This window comes from Pungitius pungitius, chromosome 15, assembly GCF_949316345.1.
Source record: "Pungitius pungitius chromosome 15, fPunPun2.1, whole genome shotgun sequence".
Taxonomy (NCBI): domain Eukaryota; kingdom Metazoa; phylum Chordata; class Actinopteri; order Perciformes; family Gasterosteidae; genus Pungitius; species Pungitius pungitius.
Genome location: NC_084914.1, coordinates 300,109 through 324,119, shown reverse-complemented (window position 1 = coordinate 324,119; position 24,011 = coordinate 300,109). Strand labels below are relative to the sequence as shown.

The window sequence follows — 24,011 nt, the reverse complement described above, 5'->3', positions numbered from 1 at the left end:
TCTTCATCTGTCCCCCTTTCTTCTTCATCTGTCCCCCTTTCTTCTTCATCTGTCCCCCTTTCTTCTTCATCTGTCCCTCTTCTTCATCTGTCCCTCTTTCTTCTTCATCTATCCCTCTTCTTCATCTGTCCCTCTTCTTCATTTGTCCCCCTCTCTTTCATCCCGAGCTAAACAATATAAAACAGAAACACGTGCAAGAGACAGACGTGTTGTTTGTGCAGTTAAAGCGTGACATGAGGGTCATTTTATGTACATCACGTTCTCCTCTGATGCAATAGTATGAAACAGCAGAGTGTCATGTGACCACGGATCGCGGGAATGTCCTCGTTTGTCTTGCTTCATTTTGAGGACTTCCTCAAAGCCTAAAAAGGTGACGCTGTCCATTATTTCACCAGTAGAACATGACGAGATGAATCTTTATTGGGGGGAACGTTTGGTTGTTTTGCAGCAGCACGATGAGAGAAATGTGTAAAAGGAGAACATCAACACCATGATGACGACAAGAAGAAAGCAGGAAAGCTCAGGTTTAATTCTTCTTCAAGTGGAAGAAATATGTTTTTTCTTTCTTAATCTTCTACTTATTGCTTCAGATTTGTTTGATCAAGGATCAACGGGTCGGTTCCACATCAGGGCGTTTTGGGCTTCGACCTAGTGACCTAATGTCTTTCAAACTGACGCCACTGGTGGATGTTGACGAGGCCCCATGAGCTCCTCATCCAAAGGCTGCTCGGCATCGGCGTGGTTCACTTGGAGGAGAGAGCAGCAGGAGGAAGGAGACAGGAGGAGGTGAAGGAGAGAGAACAAAGGCCTCCTGGGGCTCAATTAGCCCAGACGAAGCATCGCGTGAAGACAGCTTGGTGGTGTGGGGGGGGCTGGGTAGGGGGGGGGGGGTGAACTACCGGCTCCACGGTCATCTCTGCATCCTATTAGGACGTTGTATCCTTTCTCAGGAGGTCCCTCCATCCGTCCCCTGACGTCCTCGTCCCTCCATCTGGCCCCTGCTCGTCGGCCCTAGGGGGGGTGTTCTTTCGGGGTGGGGGGGGGGGGGGGCAACAAGCTGGAGCCGATTAATCGCTGCGTTGGTCGTAGGAAGCAGGAATGTTTTCTTGGTGTTGTTTAAATAGATTAAACAAGTCGTCTCTTGGCTCAAAGCCTCCTGCTGGACGCTGCAGTCTCACCTTCTCGCTTTGAATGAAGACGCTTTAATGGTGCTGAGCGAGAGCTGGATGAATCATACTTGGATTACGTTATGTGAGAGAACTAATGTTTTGATTTTAATTTGCCGGCCCCCATTTCAATCGAGATTTGTGAAGACTTCAAAGGGCGTCCTGGACCCTGGAGGACCAGATGTGTCTCTGTTGAGTGACTAATCGAAGGCTTCCATCATCTTCTCTCTCCTCCTGCAGCCTACGTCTGGTTCGCCTGCAACTTCGACCTCTCGTCGTTCTGCGGCTGGATGAGGGAGGCCGGGGCGGGGGCCGAGTGGCTCATCCAGACCAACGGGGCCCCCTCGGTCCACCGGGGGCCGGTCCTGGACCACACGGGTGAGGAGAAGACGTCCTTGTTGTTGTTGTTTTGCCTGTTTGTGTTCAGTATTAAGTTTGTATTGTACTGACTTTTATGGAGGTAAAAATTGAACTTAAATAGGAACTTTTCTTTTTAAATGACTCTTTCTTTGAGTGTCTTGGTAACAATATGCAACCAGAAATAGAAGCACCTTGGAAATCTGAATTAACACAACAACAATAATGGAATCAGGAATAGGACGTTGAATCATAAAAAACACAGAAGAACAAACGACTTCACCCTGATTTCTTCACTCGAATCAGCGTCTCCTGAAGCTGGTACCGAGTCCTTGAACGTGGTCCGAGGGAAGCTTACACTGACGCAGAAACACTTTCAGCAGTCTTTTACATTCAATCGAGTCCGATAAAATGGAGGCAAAGCAAAGCGTTGAGTTTGATTGACATCAGTGACATCGACTGCTGTTTTACATTCCACATGTTCAGAAAGTGAGGTCTTAACATTGATATCAGGGTGAAACAAGAGGCTCCCCCTGAACTCTTACCTTGCCTTCTGCTGCCCCCTGCAGGCGGACCGGGGAACTTCATCTACATGCAGCAGGGGGGCGCGGACGGGCCGAGCGGACCCGAGGGGGCCGGGGGGGCCGGGGGGGAGAGGGTGGCCCGCATGGCCAGCCTGCCCGTCACGGCCTCGGACGTGGACCTGTGCATGTCCTTCTGGTACCACATGTTCGGCGAGCACGCGGGGACGCTGCACATCAAGCAGAGGACGGAGGCCGAGGGGGGGCGGGTCCTGTGGGTGGTCAGCGGGCACCAGGGCAGCCGCTGGAGGGAGGCGCGAGTCCGGTTGCCGCGCTCCGACGCCTCATACCAGGTGACAAAGGGGGTCCGAAAAGGGGGGGTCGTTTGAGGCTTTTTGTTTATTGTTTGTTTTATTTTCTCAAAGCAACACGTGATGAGATTTAGTGTTTAAATGCATCAGTTAAACTGAGGTTTGGCTTGTGCCTCTCTTTTGACCCCTGTTAACAATGAGTGTGTGTGTGTGTGTGTGTGTGTGTGTGTGTGTGTGTGTGTGTGTGCAGGTGGTCGTGGAAGGCGTTGCAGACAGTCGCAGTGCGGGTCACATCGCCGTGGACAACATCCAGATCATAGATGGACTCTCCCCCGAGGACTGCAAGGGTGCGTGTTGTGTCGTGTTGTATCATGTTGTATCATGTTGTATCGTGCTGTATCGTGTTGTATCATGTTGTATCATGTTGTATCGTGTTGTGTCGTGTTGTATCATGTTGTATCGTGCTGTATCGTGTCGTGTTGTATCATGTTGTGTCGTGTTGTGTCGTGTCGTGTTGTGTTGTGTTGTATCGTGTTGTATCGTGCTGTGTCGTGTTGTGTTGTGTTGTATCGTGTTGTATCGTGTTGTGTCGTGTCGTGTTGTGTTGTATCGTGTTGTGTCGTGTTGTGTTGTGTTGTGTTGTATCGTGTTGTGTCGTGTCGTGCCGTGTCATGTTGTGTTGTATCGTGTTGTATCGTGTTGTGTCGTGTTGTGTTGTATCATGTTGTGTCATGTTGTGTCGTGTTGTGTTGTGTTGTATCGTGTTGTATCATGTTGTATCGTGTTGTATTGTGTCGTGTTGTATCATGTTGTGTCGTGTTGTGTCGTGTCGTGTTGTGTTGTATCGTGTTGTGTCGTGTCGTGTTGTGTCATGTTGTGTCGTGTCGTGTTGTGTTGTGTTGTATCGTGTTGTGTCGTGTTGTGTCATGTTGTGTCGTGTTGTGTTGTGTTGTATCGTGTTGTGTCATGTTGTGCCGTGTCATGTTGTGTTGTATCGTGTTGTATCGTGTTGTGTCGTGTTGTGTTGTATCATGTTGTGTCGTGTTGTGTCGTGTTGTATCGTGTTGTGTCGTGTCGTGTTGTATCGTGTTGTGTTGTGTCGTGTCATGTCGTGTTGTGTCGTGTTGTGTCATGTTGTGTCGTATCGTGTTGTATCATGTTGTGTCGTGTCGTGTCGTGTCTACTCTGTACTTTGCTTCTCTTCGTTCTGTGTGACTCCGGTTTGGACTCCATCGATTGATGCCGTTGTTTCTCCCCACAGACCCAGAAGCCCCCACGTCTCCTCCGACTGAGATCTTCATCCTGCGTGAGTTAGACCAGTCTTCTACTAAAGGGTCAACGTGTGCTCCTTTGTGTTGCGTGTGGTGTGCGCGTCTTAACCTGGCGTCCCTGTCCCCCCCCCCCCCCCCCGCAGCGTTGGACTCCTTCCCCCAGGACGCCGGCGAGCTGGGCGGCCCGGGCAACATGCTGAAGACCCTGGACCCCATCCTCATCACCATCATCGCCATGTCGGCGCTGGGCGTCTTCCTGGGCGCCATCTGCGGCGTGGTCCTGTACTGCGCGTGCTCGCAGGGCAGCATGACGGACAGGAACTTATCCGCCCTGGAGAACTACAACTTTGAGCTGGTGGACGGCGTGAAGCTAAAGAAGGACAAGATGAACGGACAGAATAACTACTCGGAGGCGTGAGGCTGGTGGGGAGGGGGGCGCGGGGGGGATTCGGGAGACAATGTCATTTTTTCTTTTCTCAGGAGCAGCAGTGGGGGGGACTGACCTGCAGGGGGCACTGTGTATAAAAGAACCTGTACAGAGAAAAACTAAACAAAAAAAGAAGAAGAAATCTAAGGATTCTATTTGTTTTTCGTGCTTTGTAGAGTTCGTGTAATCACAGCTGGTGTTGAGACCAATCCAGACAGAAGTTTATGTTCATCATCGTTTTAGTTGTTGTTTTGTTTTTTTGGGCTGTGGAATTTGCAGTTCTGATGTTTTGGTGTGAGAGTGTGTTTGTGCGTGTGTCATTTACATGTGCACGTGCATCCAGCTGGGGTCCATGTGTGTACGTGACGTGTGCGTGAAGGCGGGCACACCGTGACCCGCTGACCTTTGTCTAGTTCCGACAGTGCCTTTGTTTATTTTATTCCTTTTGTGTTGCCTTGTTTTTCTGCTGGTTGTCCTCTCACCGTCCGAGGCTCATGTTCACGGCACATGACACGTCTGACATATTGTACATAGGTTTTAATATATTTGAGCGCCCTTTTCTACATAGAAAAAAGAAAAAAAAGACACCCGTGCCGCAGTATCCTTTCTCTGTTGGACTCAAAGTGTACAGAAAGTATTTGTTTTAACACGAGGAGACGCCGTTGTTTGCGTTTCTTCTGACCTGGTTGTGGTGTTGTGGAGAGTTTGTGTGTACAGGGTAAAACGGAGCGACTCACAGGGACCGATGGACCTTTGACCCCGAAAGACGTCCCTCAGGAGGCTTTGGACCAGACTGAAAGACACTAAGAAGAGACTCAGAAGTCTGCAACGACAATGCTGTGCTTTGTTGTTGTTGTTGTTGACTATCAGAGGAGGAATCTAAATATTTTTAGCTAACCACAGACCTGGTGACACCGTCCAATCCTTGCCCCCCCCACCCCCGTCTATCCTTTTAGCGTTTTGTTGTGGAGGAGGTTTGTATCTAAATGCTTTTTAGTTTTTATTTACTAAACTTATCAAATGACATCGTAGCATTTCGGCTTTGTTTAAAACTGTTTAAAACGAGTCTTTGAGTCTTCGGAGGGCAGAGCGACATCGTTTTGTAGGAGACAGGGTTTAAGTAGATATAACAAAGATGAGTTTACTAGTTCATCAGAGCAAAGAGCCAAAGCAAAAGCCTCCAACACCCACCTGGTTCGACTCAGCTGTGGACGTTTTTTATCTCTTAAAGTCAACACAGGACCTCGTTTACCTGTAAACTACAGACGACCCATTGGTCCATTTTAAAGGCACCTGAATGGTTCTGGTGAGGGTCTGAAAGGGGACGGGTGGCGATACTCGTCCCGGTAGGAGACGGCGTCTGGAGAGACAGAAGAAGGTTCAGCTCTTCCCCCCCCCCCCCCCTCCGGACTGATGGTGGACGAGACGAGAGACTAAAAGGCGGGACACTTGGACCTCAACCGTCTGCTGGTTTTCCTCCGTTTGCACGTCCTTCGGCAGCGGGGGGGGGGGGGGGGGGGGACTCTTTGTCTGCAGAGGAGGTCCGGCTGCAGGTGGCTGTGAGCGTGTTTGCAGGTTCCCTCCAGACGAGAGGATGCTGCGGCCCGACATGTCAAAACAAACGATGCACTGATATATTTAAAAAGAAAAAAATAAGAATCTGTGTTTATGATGTTGATTTATGGAGAGAGGGAAAGGGGGAAAGGGGGGGGGTGTTATGGCGGATTCTTTTTTCAGATGTTATAACTCTGTAGAGTACAATTTACGGAGATGTTTTTCAATCTCCAAAAAGCTTATATGCGTCTCTTTGGAACGTAACAGTTTTATTCCCTTGGTATAATAATATCACCTTGTTTTTGTACCGTCACTGATGTACGTGTTATCGTTTTATTCTTTGGTTTCTTTGTATGACAAGAAGAATTGTTTTTTTTCTAACTGCTTCTGTAATTTCTTTGCTGTCTCAGATCCAGAAAAAAAAAAAACAAAGAAAGGAAATATGGAAGTTAACAAAAAAAATGACAATATGAAAAGCAGTGAGGCCTTAAGTGACTAAAAGTATTGTTTGTACTCTGACTTCTGGTCAGCACCCGGACTCATCCGTCTCTGATCATTGACTATTACATTCCAAAGAATTGGATCAAATAAATGTTTGAAGTAAAAGCCGCCGTGCTGTCTGTGTCCCCCCCCCCCGCCCCCAAGCGGCTCTATGCTCCCTCTGCTGGCTTCCAGGGATGGAGATGGTTGGGTTTGCTTCATGAACAAATAGACCCGTTGTTCTTTGGATTTCCCTGAATAACAGAGATGTTTAAAAAAATACAATTCAAAGAAACTGCTCTGCATTGGTGGAAACCACTCAGAGGAAACTTAATGCAAGGATTCCTAAACAAGCACAAGGAAGCACTTCAGGTAGACAAAACGGACACAAAGACACTAAATAGCCAAAAATGACCATTAGGACATCTCCTGGTCCTCCTGGTAACGCTGATCTTTGTTCTGAGAACATCTTCCCTAATGGTTCATCTTTGAAAACTCTTCCTTGGCCCCTTTTTCACCACATTTCACATGTTGACTCGTAGCTCCTCTACTTTGTCCCAATGCATTGTGGGTCTGAAGAGCAGCTCTGATCTCATGAGAACTTCAGCCATGCGGCTTCGGTGGAGGTGAGGTATTTGGTGCTCCACACACACACACACACACACACACACACAGACACACACACACACAGACAGACACACACACACACACACAGACACAGACACACACAGACACACACACACACACACACACACAGACAGACACACACACACACACACACACACACACACACACACAGACACACACACAGACACACACACACAGACACACACAGACACACACACACAGACACACACACACACAGACACACACACAGAGGTTATCCCGACTCGTTGCGTTCTACAATCAGAGTCCTTGAGGTCGTAGTTTATGGATCAATGGTCGAGATGAGAAGAGCTTTTATTTCACTTTGAACAGAAGGGAACACTTCATTTGTCAGTGAGCCTGTGTTGGGCCTCACTACCAACGGGTGTGGGTCTCGTTCTGGAAATAGAGCAGCATGCGAAAACTCTCCCTGAGCGGATTATCACAAGTATGTGACGGGAGGGTTCTGGGAGACGGGGGCCTGCTGTGTCATTTGTCCAGCTGGCAGCATCAGCTGTTTCGTGTTCATCACACATTTCACTGATGCTGATCACGGAGGCTAAAGGGGGGGCGTTGGTCATCGGCTCACTGATCTCATTAATATTGTAGATTATTTTTCCCGTTAGGCTTTTTCTTCTGGTTTTCCACCAACCATTCTCTTTGCTTATCCACATGTTGGGCTAAATTGTCGCTTGCTTTAAGTTGGTATTTTTTAGTTGTATGTATCACACTGCAAGCCTGTATTGTATGAATGAAGAAACTTCTAGTCTATAGTTAAATTAAGTGAACATGCTCATTCTTTAGAAAGGTTTGGCTGCACAGAATGAAAGGCGGTGGGGAGGTTTTGGGGTAAACCCGTTAGCACAATGCACAATTGCGACTTGGTCAAAAAACAGAAAAGGAATTTTCAGCCTTTTTGGTGGTTTTTGTGCTGAAAAAAAAGGCACCGTTTGATGTAATAAACAACACAATGAATGCAACTTTGACTTTGTATCACCATTTTACAGTTAAAAACATGACTTAAAGCCCCGCTGTTATATAGTATAGTATATGTAGAACAGCATATAAAGAGGTTGACATGAGCAGAACGACACCAACAGCAATAAAAATGCAACACACCGCAATAATATCAATCCAGAAACATCATAAATAACAATAAAACACTTGCAGGGGGCTTTTAACACTTTAAGTAGGACTGCAGATCATAAGTTTCATTATGTTGATATACGTGTGTTTGAGTGTGCGTGTGTGCGCGCGCGTGTATGTGTGCGCGCGCGTGTTACTTGGAGCCGTCCACCGCATCTGAGGTGACGAAGGGTTCAAGTGGTCAAGTGCGTTTGTTCCTTCGCCCGCGACGTACCGCCGGCCCTCCTGTGTAGGCGGGGTCTAAATTGGCAAGAAGACGCTCGTTGGCCCGGGCCACTAACACACAAAAAAGAAGGGAAAAAAAGAGTCGACCGAGCAGCAGCACCGCGCTGTAACGTGTTCGGGCGAACCGGTCGACTGTTAATATCCTCCATGTTAGTAAATGGTGGTGGTCGGTAAAGCACCGTCAGCCGTTAACGTGTGTTGGTGAGCGGGACCGCGAGGCGCGGCACGCGCTGTCGACTAAAACAAAGCGGACCCTTACGACACTTTCCAGCGGACGGTCGGTCCTCGGTTCGGTAGCCGTCTTTATTTCTTTGAAAGAGAACCGTTTTTTTCGGGCTGATGTTACTCTAAATCAACGGAAACGCCGGTTTAGCATCAACAACGAGGTGAGTGTTCTTTGTTTCGTAACTCCTGTTTTTCCACCACATCTGACCACGGCTAACGAGAAAAGGGGAGACGCGCGGAGGGTTTTCTTCGGTCTTCGGGGCGAACTTTGGGGCGGGTTAGCTTGCTAGCTAGCAGCCCGGAACCCTTCGTGAAATACGTATAGTTTCTCCTTTTCAGCTCAGGATTCGAACAACCTGGCATTGAGCGTCGTTCTGTTCCAGACCGAACTTCCAGTCCGTCCCTCGGATGCATCCGAGTTTAGGTTTTGAACAGAAAGTAGGCCACGAACCAAAGCCCGCAGAACGCCTGGTTAAAAGTAACGTGTCCCGAACCACTACAACCAGTATACAACCAGTAGAACACTCACGGTGTCCTTTTACCGTCAGAAGGGATTCAAACTTAACGTTACTGAGAACTTCTGTTGCTCTCATTCGTTCATTTGGTTTTCTTCCCCAAAAAGTCTTTCTTTTGTGACCTAAAGGACACATTTACGCCCCGTTTTGGGGTTAATGTTTTACATCTAGCATTTTAAATCGAACATCAAGCTCTTTTAAGTTTCACTATTCACCAGAATACAACTTTGTTTGATTGCTCCTGGTTTTCTGAGGTAATTAATGAGTTTTTCTTTGGGAATGCTGATAAAACACGGAGTACATTTGGCCTTCACGGTGGTTTTGTAATTAAAGAAACCCTCTGCAGATGTCTACACCGAACCTTTCATGCCTTTAGGGTAAATATACACACAGAACAAGAGGGAAACACAACCGCCTCCCTTCTTCTACGCCAAAGGCCACAAACATGGAAGCAAAGACCTGGAAAGGACCCCTAGAACCACAGCTGGACCCTTGTCCAGGTCAAACTACACTAGGTGCTGTGTAAACTGTGGTGGGACCGAGGACCGGATGGGTTAACCAGAACTTACGGCCTCTTGTTGGGTCTCGCTCACCGCTCTGACATTCTGCACATTCAGAAAGTCCTGAATCCGTCTGACAAGACCGGTCTTGCCTCCTTCACTTCCTGTCAAGGAATTATGCCCCGAGGAGGCCTTTTCTTTCTCATGGCTCCCTTGTTATACTGTGTGTGTGTGTGTGTGTGTGTGTGTGTGTGTGTGTGTGTGTGTGTGTGTGTGTGTGTGTGTGTGTGTGTGTGTGTGTGTGTGTGTGTGTGTGTGTGCGCTAATTGTAGACGTGAGGCGGGCCTGCAGACCGGACCACTGAGTCACTTCCCTTAGTTACGTTGTTGTGGTGTTTTAAACAGTGGGAGCAGCACTCGGCCCCCGGCGAGGAGTGTCTGGGGGGGGGGGGGGTTGGGGACGGTCGTTTGCCGTTACTCCACTCCCTTACCCCCCCTGTGACTGGTCGGGATGCGAGTCATGGATGACGTGGCCTCCTGGTGACGGACACAATAATCATCCGGGGGGGGGCTCCACACATGCAGCTGTCCCTACACGGCTCCATTCTGCTGGGGTCCTCTCAGCAGAGAACAGGATGGAGTCAAAAGTGGGAAGATGTGGCAACAAAAACCTTAGACAATAGTAATATACAGTATATATATATATCTTGAAAGTACAGAATATTGAACAAACTATTTTTATTTTATATTTATTATATAATATTTCAGTTTGTCAGAAAACTATTGTTCTGATACTATGTTTTTCTTTCTTTGGACCAATTCTGGTAAATAAAGCTTCCCCATCCCCAACAGGGATTTATTTAAAACTAAATGGTTTGAGGTAAAGAATTATTATCATTATATTTTTTTTGGTGGCAGCTCCCTGAGTAACAAATGGAGACAAATACATGAAAATAAATGTATAACAGAAACTGTAAAATGTTCATTGTCATTGGATAAATGTTAAATAAGCTCAAGGGGAACAACATGTGTAATTTAAAAGTAACTTTATTCATAAAGTGTTAATTGAATCCAGCCTTAGGAGATATGAGACATTTGTCTTCACACACACACTAAAGCGAACTGACTTGGCTGAGTTTGGAATAAAGTGCATAAAGATCCCCATGTATTTGTGACGTAGTAGTTTATTTCCCCCTTGGACGTAGTATGGAGGCAGTTAGGTGGAATGCGTTGTGTCGTCTCTGAGGACAGAGTGGGATCTCCTAGATGCAAACAGGACCATCTGGGTGTCAGGTGGTGGAAGACCTTCTCTGATGCCTCGGCTTCATGTAACAACAACAATCTGATTTGACAGCAGTTAGAAGTTGAGGGGGAGCGTCGCTGCAGATGTGAACTTGATGGAGGGGTCTCTTCCTGCTCGCCCCTTTGGCTCCTGTCCAACATGCTGTGTTTGCAGTCACAAGCGAGCAGTTCTTCCTGATCCTGTTAACAGGCGGGGGGGGCTGGGGCTTTCATTAAGGAAATGGATGCAGTGTCATGCTGAGTGTTTTGGGGGCCTAATGGCCTGAAAGTGCACTGTGTCTTTCTGCAGCAGGTGGGGGCCGGCTGGCCAACCGGATGGCAAACAAAGCTGAGGGGGTGGGGGGGGGGGGGTCTTAAAGTCAGTTCGCGGACCATCAGATGACCACCAAGCACGAACAATGGCAACCTCCCTCTGCATGCAAATTACATTCATTGTTTAATCACACCAAGATGCATCATGGGAAGTACAAAAATACTATTATGTGAGTAGGAGATGTGCATAACATTGTTTGGATTGTGTGTAAAAAAGACAAAGTGGATTACAAGTGTGGAAAGTTAATGGAGGAAACAAATTTGTTCTTGGAGAAGTGCATTTTAAAAAAAACTTAGAATTCAAGCGAGTATTTAAACAACAACACTGGCTTAAGTTGGTGTGGTTAACGAGGGCGAGGAACGAGGAACCACAGACACCAGATCGGGCTGCGGTAGCTTCTGCAACAACTTCCACCTCCACTTGTCAAATGTTTGCTGCTCGCTGATGTATTCAGCTCATTGATTTCACTCATTTCCTAGTTAACATTGTAGAAACACTATCATGCAAACACTTCTGCTCTGCATTGTGACACTTGTTTGTTTGTAAAAAATAAATAAATGACACGCTGCTTTTAACTGAAGACACAACATTTGTTTGGACACCATTTGTCTGCCAGTGTTCAGTCAGGAGGAAGTTGTGCATCACCAACACGACATATTCAGCAGGAAACTGCTTTTGTAAACACTTGTCTGAGCTATATTCAGGGGGGGGGCTAACATTTCAGATTTTTTATTTTTCTCAAGTTTTTCCATTCATGGTTTTGCGTTCTGTCAAACGTTTGTAACCTGGTAAATTGGCCCATTCCAGATGTGCCTCCCCCCACCTGTCGGTTCAGTCACATGGCAGGAAGGCAGATGTTCTGTAATGTTTTGAGCTGCTTTTTGCTTCATAACACTTTTACGTCAACAACGCGCACACCAACAAACCACCAGCTATGGACCTCCCCCCCCCCCCCCCCCCCATCATGTGGCTGTGTGAACACAAACACCTACATCCATAGCTGATGGAGCTTTGAGTGCAGTGACCTTTGTAGAGCGGATGTAACCTGGCCCAGACAGCGTACTGCCCCTCCCTGGTTAATAAGTCGATAAGGCACCGCACCTCCCTCAATGAACATAGGAAGAGGTGAACAAAGAGGTCGTGGTGACACATGTCTACACCGTTAAACCCTGCTTCTGACCCTGATTTGGGGAAAGTCCCAAGCCGATGTCCAGCTGTCTATTAGCAAACCTCTGAGTGATTGTGCGAATGATTGAACTTGCGTTATTCATTTTACACTTTGTGTGTTTTTGTTGTGATCGCTGAGTCATAATCTGCATTCACATGTTTGTCATGTACACGTCAAGTGTACAGAGATACCCCACAAGTTGTCTATTAGTAACACAAACACGTAGGTGCAACGGACGGCTTTCTAGAAGTGGCTCTACATGGGGGGGGGGGGGGGGGTGGAGATGGTTGGGATCCCAGAGGCCTACTTTCAGACTGCAGATTGAATCAAACACCTCTGACCTGATGCTCCACTGGACCACAACAAAGGGTTGAGTTTCAGCAGCAGCTGGTGGGACACGTTTGATAAAACATATGTCCCTGGGCTGAGTGAAAGATAAATATATATATATATATATATATATATAGATATATATATATATCTATATATAAAATAATATTATAAATGAACACAATAGCATCAGATCCTCACATTTGCATCGCTGGAACTATATTCTTTATCTTTTTAGATTAATTCATCCAGCATTGCTGAACTTTTCAATTTGATCCGCTGTTCTTAATGTAGACTACAGAAAGCACAGACCTGTTGTTAGGGACCATTTGTTACAGGACACACGTCCATATTTGCACTGCATCACTTAGCTGCTATTCACAGAAGGGGAATTGTAAATATAAAATAGTGATGCTAACGTCCAACACTAAGCAGGTGTCGTCTCTGTCCTCTTCAGCCTGACCATACAAAGTCAGGATTCAACACGGTGGGATCCTCTTACTCTAAATATTAGGCTCTCAGGTCTGTCACCACAAATACTCGTACACCAGTCTGTGCTTCCCGACCCGTGTCCAGGCAAACTACACTAGGTGCTGTGTAAACTGCAGTAGGACCGAGGACCGGATTGATTGCCCAGAACTTAGGGCCTCTTGTTGGGTCTCGCTCACATCTCTGACTCAGGACTTCAGCCTGTGCAGAATGTCAGTCTGACATGACCGGTCTCGCCTCCTTCACTTCCTGTAAAGGAACTGTGCCCCGAGGGAGGGTTCTTTTTTTCCTGATCCCACACACCAGTCTGTGCTTCCCCATCGGGAGGAAGGCTTTGGGTTGGTCTGTCGGATAAAGATGGCAGCTTCAACCCTGAGCCTAAGAAATTAAATTGGAAATAATGAAACGATATCAGGGCCAACTCCTTCTGATTCTTGCATGGGGGGGATTGGGTCCATTTGTGTGGCCAACAGGTTCAAACTTACTGGTCAGGGTTCATCTAGAGATTCACCACTTACTGCTGGCCTCTGTCTTTCATGTGTCCCGGTTATATGGAGCGGTTTTACCACAGTGTGTCATGGATTATAAGGAGTGGTTTTACTACAGTGTGTCATGGATTATAAGGAGTGGTTTTACTACAGTGTGTCATGGATTATAAGGAGTGGTTTTACTACAGTGTGTCATGGATTATAAGGAGTGGTTTTACTACAGTGTGTCATGGATTATAAGGAGTGGTTTTACTACAGTGTGTCATGGATTATGTGTGTTGTGGATCGGGCCTCATCAAGGTCTGTGGGCCCGTAGCCGCTATCAGCTCCTGTGAGCGCTGACTTTGATTTCTGGTTGTATAATAATCCGCACCCATCAATGCTTTTATTCAGAAAAGGTAGAGACACTCTGCATGGAAGCTGCTGGTCTTGTTGATCAGTTGTGTTATTTATTCCTGAGTTAAAAGGAGCAGGTTTAAGTAAAGAAAAGGAGATCCAGTGAAGATGTTTCATTCATATGTTTTTCAGGTTTTATGTCAGAGAGCCGGTTTTCAAACCCCCACCAAGTCGGTGGCAGCGCTTCCTTGATGCCACTGTGTGGTTCAGACCCTGAATGCCTCCCAAAATCTGTCATCTCTGTGTAGTTTGCAGCCCCCTGAAGGACAAAAAAAGCTGTGTTCAGGAATGTTGGGGGGGGGGCCCTAATGGTGAACAAAGACTTTGCAGTTGGGGGTGGCTTGGATTTTAGTAAGCATCTCGCTGGGTGTGCTGCATGGCAAATGTTTCTGTCTGTCTTGCCACAAGGGTATTTTCATCGTGTGTGTGTGTGTGTGTGTGTGTGTGTGTGTGTGTGTGTGTGTGTGTGTGTGTGTGTGTGTGTGTGTGTGTGTGTGTGTGTGTGTGTGTGTGTGTGTGTGTGTGTGTGTGTGTGTGTGTGTGTGTGTGTGTGTGTGTGTGTGTGTGTGTGTGTGTGTGTGTGTGTGTGTGTGTGTGTGTGTGTGTGTGTTTAAAACCCCCAAAAACTATTCCAGGAAATCAAACTCAGAAAAACAGAGCTGATGCGTTTAATGATAATACCGATAATGAATCTCTGTAATTCATCAAATCAAAAACGGAATGCCTTTAGCTTCTTGTCCGATCATTACAAAGACGTGTCTGTTCTTTGCCCCCCCTCCCGCCCCCCCTCGCAGCAGTATGATAACTGTCAGCAGGCCTGCATCTAAGTTGGTCATCCGGCATCATTTCACAGGATGTGGTTGTTGTTGCAGATGCCTGCACCCTCTGACCTGCTCCCTGCATCTACTCTACATCTGCAGCGCTCACACTGATGGACACTTGATCTCCTCGTGTGATGTAAATCTTCTCTTATCGCCATAGAGCCATCAGAGCCTCTGTTTTCCAGGCTGACAGAATGTTGGTGTGCGTTTCTGAGCCTGAGGATCGAGGAGGTGTGTCTCTGGAGTTGGTGGGGGGGTGGATTGGCAGAGACTCGAGTCATGAACCAGCCTGACCAAATATGGCAACACACACTCAGGAGAACACGCCCCTTTCTGTTTTTTTCCACCAAGTTGAGACCTTTGCTTACGTTTTTAACTAAAAATGTTGAGGCGCCACTAAAGCTATTTCCATGCTGCTGTTGCACAAATATTCTTGAACCCATGGATGTGTGGCTGGGTGGTGAATGCTCCATGAATCAGTTATTGTGTGGCAGCTTTAGATGTCAGCCGTCTGAAAGCTTCTTCTTCTGCCCTCATTCAGTCACAGGTCTGCTGTTGGACTCGTGAAGCAAACACCTCATTCGCTCCGAGTAGTTATTATGTCTGTCTTTCTCTTGTCTAATCTGAAATGTACCACTGCGATAAGAAACTACCTTTAAGCGGTGGGAAAGTTTCCAGAGTCACAAAGCAAATAAGCAGCGTGGTTCCTGGTGAACTGGGGGCACATGGCAAAGGTTCCTCTGTAGCTGAAAGAAGCCGAATGAAAGTCACTCAAAGGAGGCATTTTGCCTCCACGTCGGGTTACAGTCGCTGGATGTCGTTAACCTCACTGTTTGTCATCCCCATGTTGTCATTCAAATTCAAACTAATCTTTTTAAGGGTCACATGTCCATGAGAACCTTGCTGTGTTAATGTTAACTCTGTACTGTATCACACAGTCATCAGCTGGCCAAAAAACACCAAACCATGTGTGCTGGTACGCTAGCAGTGAGGTCACATATGGACGTCTTTTCAATGATTTATAAAGATAGCGCCGTGTCACGTTAAACCTCTACAACCACAGCAAAATGCATCTTCCTCTTCCACTTTTTCACCACTAACAAAGAAGTTAGATTCAAATTTTCCGTCATGCCGTCCTGTTAAAGCTGTATTTCTCTCGTTGCAGATGGCTGTGCGGTTACTTTTGATAGCGTCTTTGTTAGCGGTCCTCTGCAGCAGCTTCGCACAGCAAGGTAAGAGCTGCACAATGTCGTGAAGCTCCATTACTACCTCATATGAGCTAGTGGTGGTAGCTTAGTTAGCGTAGCATCTTTTGGTGCAATACAGTCACGCTAATACTTCACATCTTGTAGTTCATCTTTTTATATCTACGGGTCCTGATGGGTGGAGGAACTCTTCTTTTTTTACGAGGTGAAGTCATTCCTTGGTGAGCTGCCCGGAGCTTCTCTCAGCGCGACTCCCGGGAAGCTGTTTCGAGTTAGTGAACTAATGGAAAGAATGTTGTCATCTTGGCTCACGGGACTCTGTGTTGTCTCTTTCAGAGGGGAGCATATGCATCAAGGCCAACGCGCAGTCATGCGGGGAATGCATCCAGGTCGCAGAGACGTGCGGATGGTGTGCAGACGAAGTGAGTTCAATCAGTGAAACTTCCACCAAGTGGTTTTATCAAATGAATACTTATTGAGAAGAGTTTGACAATGTGGGCGGGGCCAGTCCGTTTGTGGATGAATTCTACAAAAAGCGGCCTACAGGCACAGCAGGGGGTCGTCCTCTTGAGGAGGAAATATTAATGCACTCATTTCAACAGCAACAACAATTCCTTAAAGGGCTGAAGTCATAGTTAAAGCTATCAAACAAACACAATCCAAAAATGTGATCTCATTACGATTTATTCAAGCAGATACATCTATAGATATACTTTCACGTAAGCTGTGCAAACGCATGCAGAGGAGCACTCTTAGGAAATCAACAATACTTGCCCTCTCTTGCCTTTCGATGACGACACGTCAACCACAACTTCTCCTTAAAGTTGTGCTGCTGCTTCTCGTCCCGCTGGGGAAACTTCAGCTGTGTAATCTTAATCATCTCAATTGGCCGTGCAAGAGATATACTTCTCTTTTTTTATTTGCAGCCTCTTTGCGAGGTTAACATAGAACTTTTTGTGGGTTTGTGAATTTACAATAAATTGTATCTGCTACGTACGACACAATGTGCAGTGGAAAACCAGACATGTCAGGAAATACTAAAATAGTGCTTTGACCCAATTCTGACAAGTCTCATGGTCTTCTCTGCACTGCTCTGTGGGATCTCACGTGCATCCAACCTGTGTTCATTGTGGCCACAAAGCAAGCAGATCGGCTCCAAAGGCAAATAACACAAAGGAACAAACCTTTACCACTTGTATTTTCCCCCTTGTTCACTTTACCCTATAATGAGCATAATAAAGTGACATAGGTCACCACATGTATTCACCAACCACCAATATCTGGGAACAAGTCATGTACGTGTTATACATTTAAAATGAATCCGTCTGCCATGTCACAGACGTTTCTCACGGTGGGCGAATCAAAGTCGGCCCGCTGCGACGATCTGGAGTCCCTGAAGAAGAGAGGTTGTTCCTTGACCAAAATTGAGAACCCACGAGGAGGCATCCAAATCAACAAGAACAAGCCCGTCACCAACCGCAAGAAGGACGTGGCCGAGAAGCTGACTCCAGAGCAGATCACCCAGATCCAGCCCCAGAAGCTCACCCTGACTCTGCGATCGGGTAAATGTTCGGCCTGTTGGAAACTCTCTATTCTTTCAAAATGTGATGTTTGTTATAATTAAATCCCGATCATTTCTTCCCCATAAGGTGAACCGCAGACCTTTGAGCTCAAGTTCAAGCGAGCTGAGGACTACCCCATCGACCTCTACTACCTCATGGACCTCTCCTTCTCCATGAAAGACGATTTGGAAAACGTCAAGAACCTGGGCACGGACCTGATGAGGGAGATGCAGGGCATCACCTCGGACTTCAGGATCGGTGAGAAGAACGCTGTGGTAATCGGACGAGGAGCCGGAGCGTTACGCAGCACGATAAAAACATGCTCCCTTTCTCTTTAGGCTTCGGCTCCTTTGTGGAGAAGACGGTGATGCCGTACATCAGCACCACTCCAGCCAGGCTCATCAACCCCTGCACGGGGAACCAGAACTGCACCAGCCCCTTCAGCTACAAGAACGTCCTGAAGCTCACGGACAAGGGCGACGAGTTCAATCGCCTGGTCAGTCAGCAGCAGATCTCCGGCAACCTGGACTCTCCAGAGGGAGGCTTCGACGCCATCATGCAGGTGGCGGTCTGCGAGGTAAGAAGGGGCTTCAGGTTCTGCTTCGTTTTAACTGAGGGGGACCTTGTAAATGTGTGAATTATTAACGAGGAGCCTCTCCTGGTGTTGGTTATTCACAGAACCAAATCGGCTGGAGGAACGTGACTCGCCTGCTGGTGTTTTCCACCGACGCAGGATTCCACTTCGCCGGAGACGGCAAGCTGGGCGGCATCGTCCTGCCCAACGATGGCAGGTGTCACCTGGAGAACAACATTTACACCATGAGCCACTACTACGTATGTTGCTCATCATTTACTGATCCACACATCATGCTGCAGCATTGTCCCGGTTCCTTGATGATGTCAAGAGTGGTTTCTCTGTTTTTAGTCCTTTTATTGGTAATAACGTGTTTTATCTTTTGATAGGACTACCCATCCATCGCCCATCTGGTGCAGAAGCTGAGTGATCACAACATTCAGACCATCTTTGCCGTCACCGAGGAGTTCCAGCCTGTTTACAAAGTAAACAATATTGCTTTTTGAATTTTCCTCCTTGTCATTCTAAAGCAAGTCACATGTTCCCTTTCTTACCCGTGTGTCTCTGTCAGGAGTTGAAAAATCTCATCCCTAAATCTGCCGTCGGGACGCTGTCCTCCAACTCGAGCAACGTCATCAAACTCATCATTGATGCTTACAACGTGAGTCGGGTGGCTCGGCCCCCCCCCCCCCCCCGGCATTGAGATATTTATTTTAGAATGTTATTGCGTTGTCTTGTGGGAAAGGGTTATGTTAAAATGAATATTACAGTAAATCAAAGATAAATATTATGGAGGGAAAACGATGCTTAGATTCTAAGGACCTCCATCAGTAGAGCCTCTAGTGATCCGTCTTGTTTGTGGACAGTCTTTGTCGTCTGAGGTGATCCTCGAAAACGGCCGGCTGCCGGAGGGAGTCTCCATCACCTACAAGTCCATCTGTAAGAACGGCGTGGAGGGAACGGGGGAGAACGGCAGGAAGTGCTCCAACATCTCCATCGGAGACGAGGTACATCTTGTGTGGCGGATGCAATTGGAGGGGCGGGATCTGGGAGGAAGGAAGGAATCCTCGTAACCAATCACCCGATAAACCTTCCTCTTGCTTCCCAGGTGTCGTTCCACATTTCCGTAGAATCCCAGAAGTGTCCGTCGCACGGCAAGCCCGAGGTCATTAAGATCAAACCTCTGGGCTTCACCGAGGAGGTGGAGGTCGCCCTCACGTTCCTCTGCGACTGTGAATGCGCCAAAGACGGAGACGCCAACAGCAAGCAGTGCTCCGACGGCAACGGCACCTTTGAGTGCGGAGCCTGCAAGTACGTATTCATGTCTTTGACCAGAGAGGGGAAACCTGTACCAGAGCGGTGAGCCTCATTATTGCTCAGTGGACTTCTTCGGCTCACCTCCCGTCTCCTGCGCCAGGTGCAACGACGGCCGCATCGGGCGCCTCTGCGAGTGCAGCAAGGACGAGGTGCGGACGGAAGACCTGGACGCCAACTGCCGAAAAGACAACGGCACGGACATCTGCAGCAACAACGGCGACTGCGTGTGCGGCACGTGCGAATGCAAGAAGCGGGAGAACCTCGCCGAGATCTACTCCGGGAAGTACTGCGAGTGCGACAACTTCAACTGCGACCGCTCCAACAACAAGCTCTGCGGAGGTGAGCATCGTCGGAGAGGAACCGCTTAACGGGTCGAGCCTACGTTGCTCTCTGAGCACTGTGGTAACCTGCCGCCCCCCCTCCCCACTCGCCCCCCCCCCGGCTTTAACAGGACACGGCCGCTGCGACTGCAGGAAGTGCATCTGCGACGCCAACTACACCGGCAGCGCCTGCGACTGCTCCCTGGAGACGGCCACCTGCCTCGCCAAGAACGGCCAGATCTGCAACGGACGCGGCACCTGTGAGTGCGGCGCCTGCAAATGCACCAACCCCAAATTCCAGGGTCCGACCTGCGAGATCTGCCCCACCTGCCCCGGCGTCTGCCCCGAGCACAAGTGAGTCTGACGCTGGCCAGAAACTATTCTCAAAGTTATCAAATCTCTTCCGATAAGCAGCCCGTGTTGTTCCGGGAGGACGTTGTGTTCTGCATAAACAATCCCTAGATACTTTATTTTAGTCAAACCCCACTCAATTTAATTATATTAAACCTTTAAGTATTTACCCACCCCATTTTTCTTTTCTTTTCAAATTCTTTGAAACACCATATTTTACATAACTTTTACAGACTATAAGCTCAACAACCTTTATTTCGTGACTCATGAACTTAATCTGTTTGCTTACATTAACTTTGGTTACAGTGAGTTTCTTTCCCTTCAACCGTTGGAGGTCTAATAGAGAGCGTGTGGTACAGTGAATGAGACGCTACGTCTTCACAGGGACTGCGTGCAGTGTCAGGCGTTCAAGGCCGGCGAGAAGAAGGACACGTGCGAGCGCGACTGCAGCTACTTCACGCTGTTCAAGGTGAAGGATCGCGACAAGCTGCCGCAGCCCGCCGACCAGAGCTACCCCCTGAGCCACTGCAAGGAGCGGGACGCCAACGACTGCTGGTTCTACTACACCTACGCCATCAGGAACGACACCAAGGAGGTGTACGTGGTGGAGACGCTGGGTACGTTTCCACTCAGGAGAAAGAGTGAAGCTCATTCTGTGGTTTCTTGAAGTTGTGGATTTTCCTTCATTGCACGAGTGTTCACACGTGGCTTCTCTTGGTTCAGAGTGCCCGGCGGGTCCCGACATCATCCCCATCGTGGCCGGCGTGGTGGCCGGCATCGTGCTGATCGGCCTCGCCCTGCTGCTCATCTGGAAGCTGCTCATGATCATCCACGACCGCCGAGAGTTCGCCAAGTTTGAGAAGGAGAAGATGAACGCCAAGTGGGACACGGTGAGCCGACTCTTGATGCTCTTTTAACAAAGGGGATCAAATGAGGACGTTTGAATCACTTGAAAGCATCAGACACCGTGAGAATGGAACACCACATTGCAGGTAGATGTTTAGCTCTATAGCTTCACACGTGAAGAAGCCTGCAGGAAAGGGCCCCAGCGGCTTCCTAGACAGCAGGGAGATTCAGAGAGGATCTCCAGCTCTGTTTAGTCTCGTGGTGGAGGGAGCTGACGGTGCTGCCTCTCTCCGTCCACGCGGCACAACTGCATGACCATAAAAGGCTTTGAAGCACAGGAGGAGGAGCACTGCAGATGGAGCAGTGTTTATGGTGTGGTGAAGGTGCTTCTTGTGTTCTCTGCTTCATCAAACACGCAGCAACTAGATCGTGTGAGCTGTGAGCGACGTGCTCAGGCTTTTCATTTTTTATTTGGGTTGTGAATACTTTGTGCCCAGATCTAAGAAAAGATCATATAAAAGATATCCTTCTGAAATGTTACAACCTGCGTTTTGCAGCAAAGAGGAAGTAACTTAATAATGTGGTCTTTTCTGCTCTGTGCTGAACGCCTTTGTTCCCTCTGGTTTCCTGTCTCTCATTTCTTTCTTTTCTTTCTTTCTCCACGTTAGCAAGGAAACCCCATTTACAAGAGTCCCATTAACCAGTTCCAGAATCCCAGCTATGGGAATAAAGGAGCTTCTCTTTAGGTCAAAGTTCATACTGGCGGTAGGCTTTGTGGAGAGCAGCATGTTGTAGAGTTAGCATGCAGAACCACACGGGGGGGGGTGTGGTTTTTGGTGATAAAAAAAAGGTTAACAAACACAGATGTGAAACTGAAGTGTGAGAATGGGGGTTCATGGTTAACAGAATGTTGTTTTGTTTTTTTAAACCTATTTACGCTGCACATACCGTCAGTATGATGCTGTTTTTAAGTCTAGTTTGCTGCTTAAGCCGTCGCCATCTTGTTTTGAGGGCGGAGCTAAGTACAACCTACTGGTCATTGGAACGCGTGCAGGTTTGACGCATGTCTGCATGCTGGATTATTTGATTTTGTGTTGAGGTTGTTGCAGTAAAGGATTCTAATAGAGTCACACTCAAAGACGGTAACCTCGTCGACCCTTTCTCAGCTGACCACACGTCTTACGACGTATTTGACCAGATGGCGACAGCAACGATGTCAAAACATGCTTTGTGCTGCCTTTTGTCGTGTGCCATGTTGCTGTGAAACCTAATCCTACTGGAGTTGTGTAACACTGATGAGATTGTTGTGTGATTTGTGGGTTAGTGAAGCTGACTACTTGGTTTTGTTTGCTACGTTCTTCTCACGGTGACTTTCTTCTGTTCCTCAGGGGGAGAATCCCATCTACAAGAGCGCCGTAACAACTGTCGTCAATCCAAAGTACGAAGGCAAATGATGGAGCTGTGCCTTCCTTGTGACAACACTGTATGGAAAGAATATGGGCGGGGAGGGGGGGGTTATAATGCTCTCACTGTTTTTTTTTTTTTATTTTGTTGTAGTCACAAAAACGATAGCAATGCATTTTGCCACTATTTCAGTTTTTTTTACTAACTTTTTAAAAATGTTTTATGCATCATCTGACTTTGTACAGTCTGTGTAAATGTGGAGTTTTTATTCTTTTTTTTGTCTCTATGGAAGTTGTGTCTTTGCGATTCGTAGTTTTCCCGCCACGGAACCAGCAAAGTTCAGAGAGCCCAGCTGTGCCTTCCTCTAAAAACTAGGAACCATCAAGCCATCAGTGTTCTTTTGTTAAGGTTGACTTGGAGGTTGCTAACTGGCAACAAATGACTGGTTTCTTTCCAAATAACTAAGTACAGTGTTGTTTGTGGCAATCGAACAGTCAAATGTTTGTAACACACAGCTGTGATTGTGTCCTCATCATTTTGACCCAGTAAGTGTGTTTGTAGGGTATGGATTGTTCTGTCCGTAATTTCACTCAACTCTTGATCAACTATTTTTTAATTATTTTTTTTTTAAAGATAAATAAATGACATGTCATTTAGTTGTAAAGATCAGGGGGATTGGAATTATTTTTAAAACAAAAGGTAACACCATTGTTTTTAAGTGCCTTTTAAAAAAAAAACCATTTGCAATTCTGTATTTCTGAAATTATTTATTGAATAAACATTGAAAACACCCCACCCTTATATATTTCTCATTATTGTACATTGGCTCTTTAGTGGAATTGATGTTGCTACTTGTGTGGTTTTTTAACTTGACTCTTCTTTCCAAGTGGCTTGTTATTAACGTGCATGAACTCGATGAGGAAGTCACACTGATGCAAATAAGTGGGACAGATTGGAAGAAAGTGTGTGTGCACAGTAAAATATTGCGACTTGATTGTTATCAATGCACGGTCACAAATCTAGACATAGCAGTTAAATAAGAACAAGGACACACTTATGGGAATAGATATGCCTGCATTTTTTTGTATGCGTTTATCTGCGACGAAAAAAACATCACAGATGTGCTTAGAGATCAAAGTTGATCCGTCAGTTGTAAATAATACACTTGTTACAGATAAATATAAACGGAAGACACTGTAAAGTAGGTGCAAGAAAATGAGGGAAAAGTCTGCATTTTATATTGATCTAAAATATGTCAAAAAAAGAGCTCGTGTTCTGTCAGCCAATCACCTTGCGTTCCAGCCCCGTGTAGCGTGACGTCACGAGCCCAGGGGCTCTGCACAGGTGATTGGTGGCCTCGGCCGTCCAATCACGGGCCGCGCTTTACAGCAAAGTTGTTAACCCCCAACAGTAGCACTTTGGTGTCCACCTCTCTAGTTTCTGCCTGCTTTGCATCGACAGGAAAACACCAGACTTTCTCCACACGGACGCTGCTTTGCCGACGAGGCGGATGTAACGTCTCCCCGCCCCGGGATACCGGAGAACCGTTTGTTGTTATCTCAATCACAACAGCGACCGGAGGAACTAGCCGTGGCTAGCGTTCACGTTGGTCCTCTCGCGCTAGCTGCGTCGTGTTGCGTTTTCTTCTTCTTCTTCTTCTTCTATAACTTGCTACATTGTTGCCCGTCAGTCCATTTTTTAATCCCCAACGTGTGGCGAAACATCGAGTCGGTGAGTGTTTTTTTTGCTTGTTGTGTTTTGTGAAACTTGAATCGATGATCGC

The 24,011-nt window shown here is 47.1% G+C and overlaps 1 protein-coding gene and 1 pseudogene across 2 annotated transcripts; both read left to right on the top strand.

Moving 5' to 3' along the window:
- The window catches only part of LOC119204395 (neuropilin-1a-like), a 39,809-nt pseudogene extending 35,746 nt beyond the window's left edge, over positions 1-4,063 (top strand).
- Positions 4,064-8,108: 4,045 nt separating this feature from the next.
- LOC119209457 (integrin beta-1-like) lies at positions 8,109-23,023 on the top strand. Of its 2 annotated transcripts, XM_062557841.1 has the most exons (17): positions 8,109-8,489; positions 15,815-15,881; positions 16,191-16,276; positions 17,194-17,416; positions 17,504-17,674; positions 17,755-17,993; positions 18,095-18,250; positions 18,380-18,475; positions 18,562-18,651; positions 18,857-18,997; positions 19,099-19,301; positions 19,408-19,646; positions 19,759-19,981; positions 20,363-20,595; positions 20,702-20,868; positions 21,493-21,589; positions 22,213-23,023. In XM_062557841.1, exons 2-16 carry the CDS (start codon positions 15,815-15,817, stop codon positions 21,568-21,570), a joined length of 2,412 nt encoding a protein of 803 aa, XP_062413825.1. In that variant the 5' UTR covers positions 8,109-8,489; the 3' UTR covers positions 21,571-21,589; positions 22,213-23,023. The 2 variants fall into 2 exon arrangements, with proteins under 2 accessions (XP_062413825.1, XP_037314732.2); XM_037458835.2 differs by lacking the exon at positions 21,493-21,589 and having other exon boundaries at positions 8,112-8,489.
- Positions 23,024-24,011: the final 988 nt, after the last annotated feature.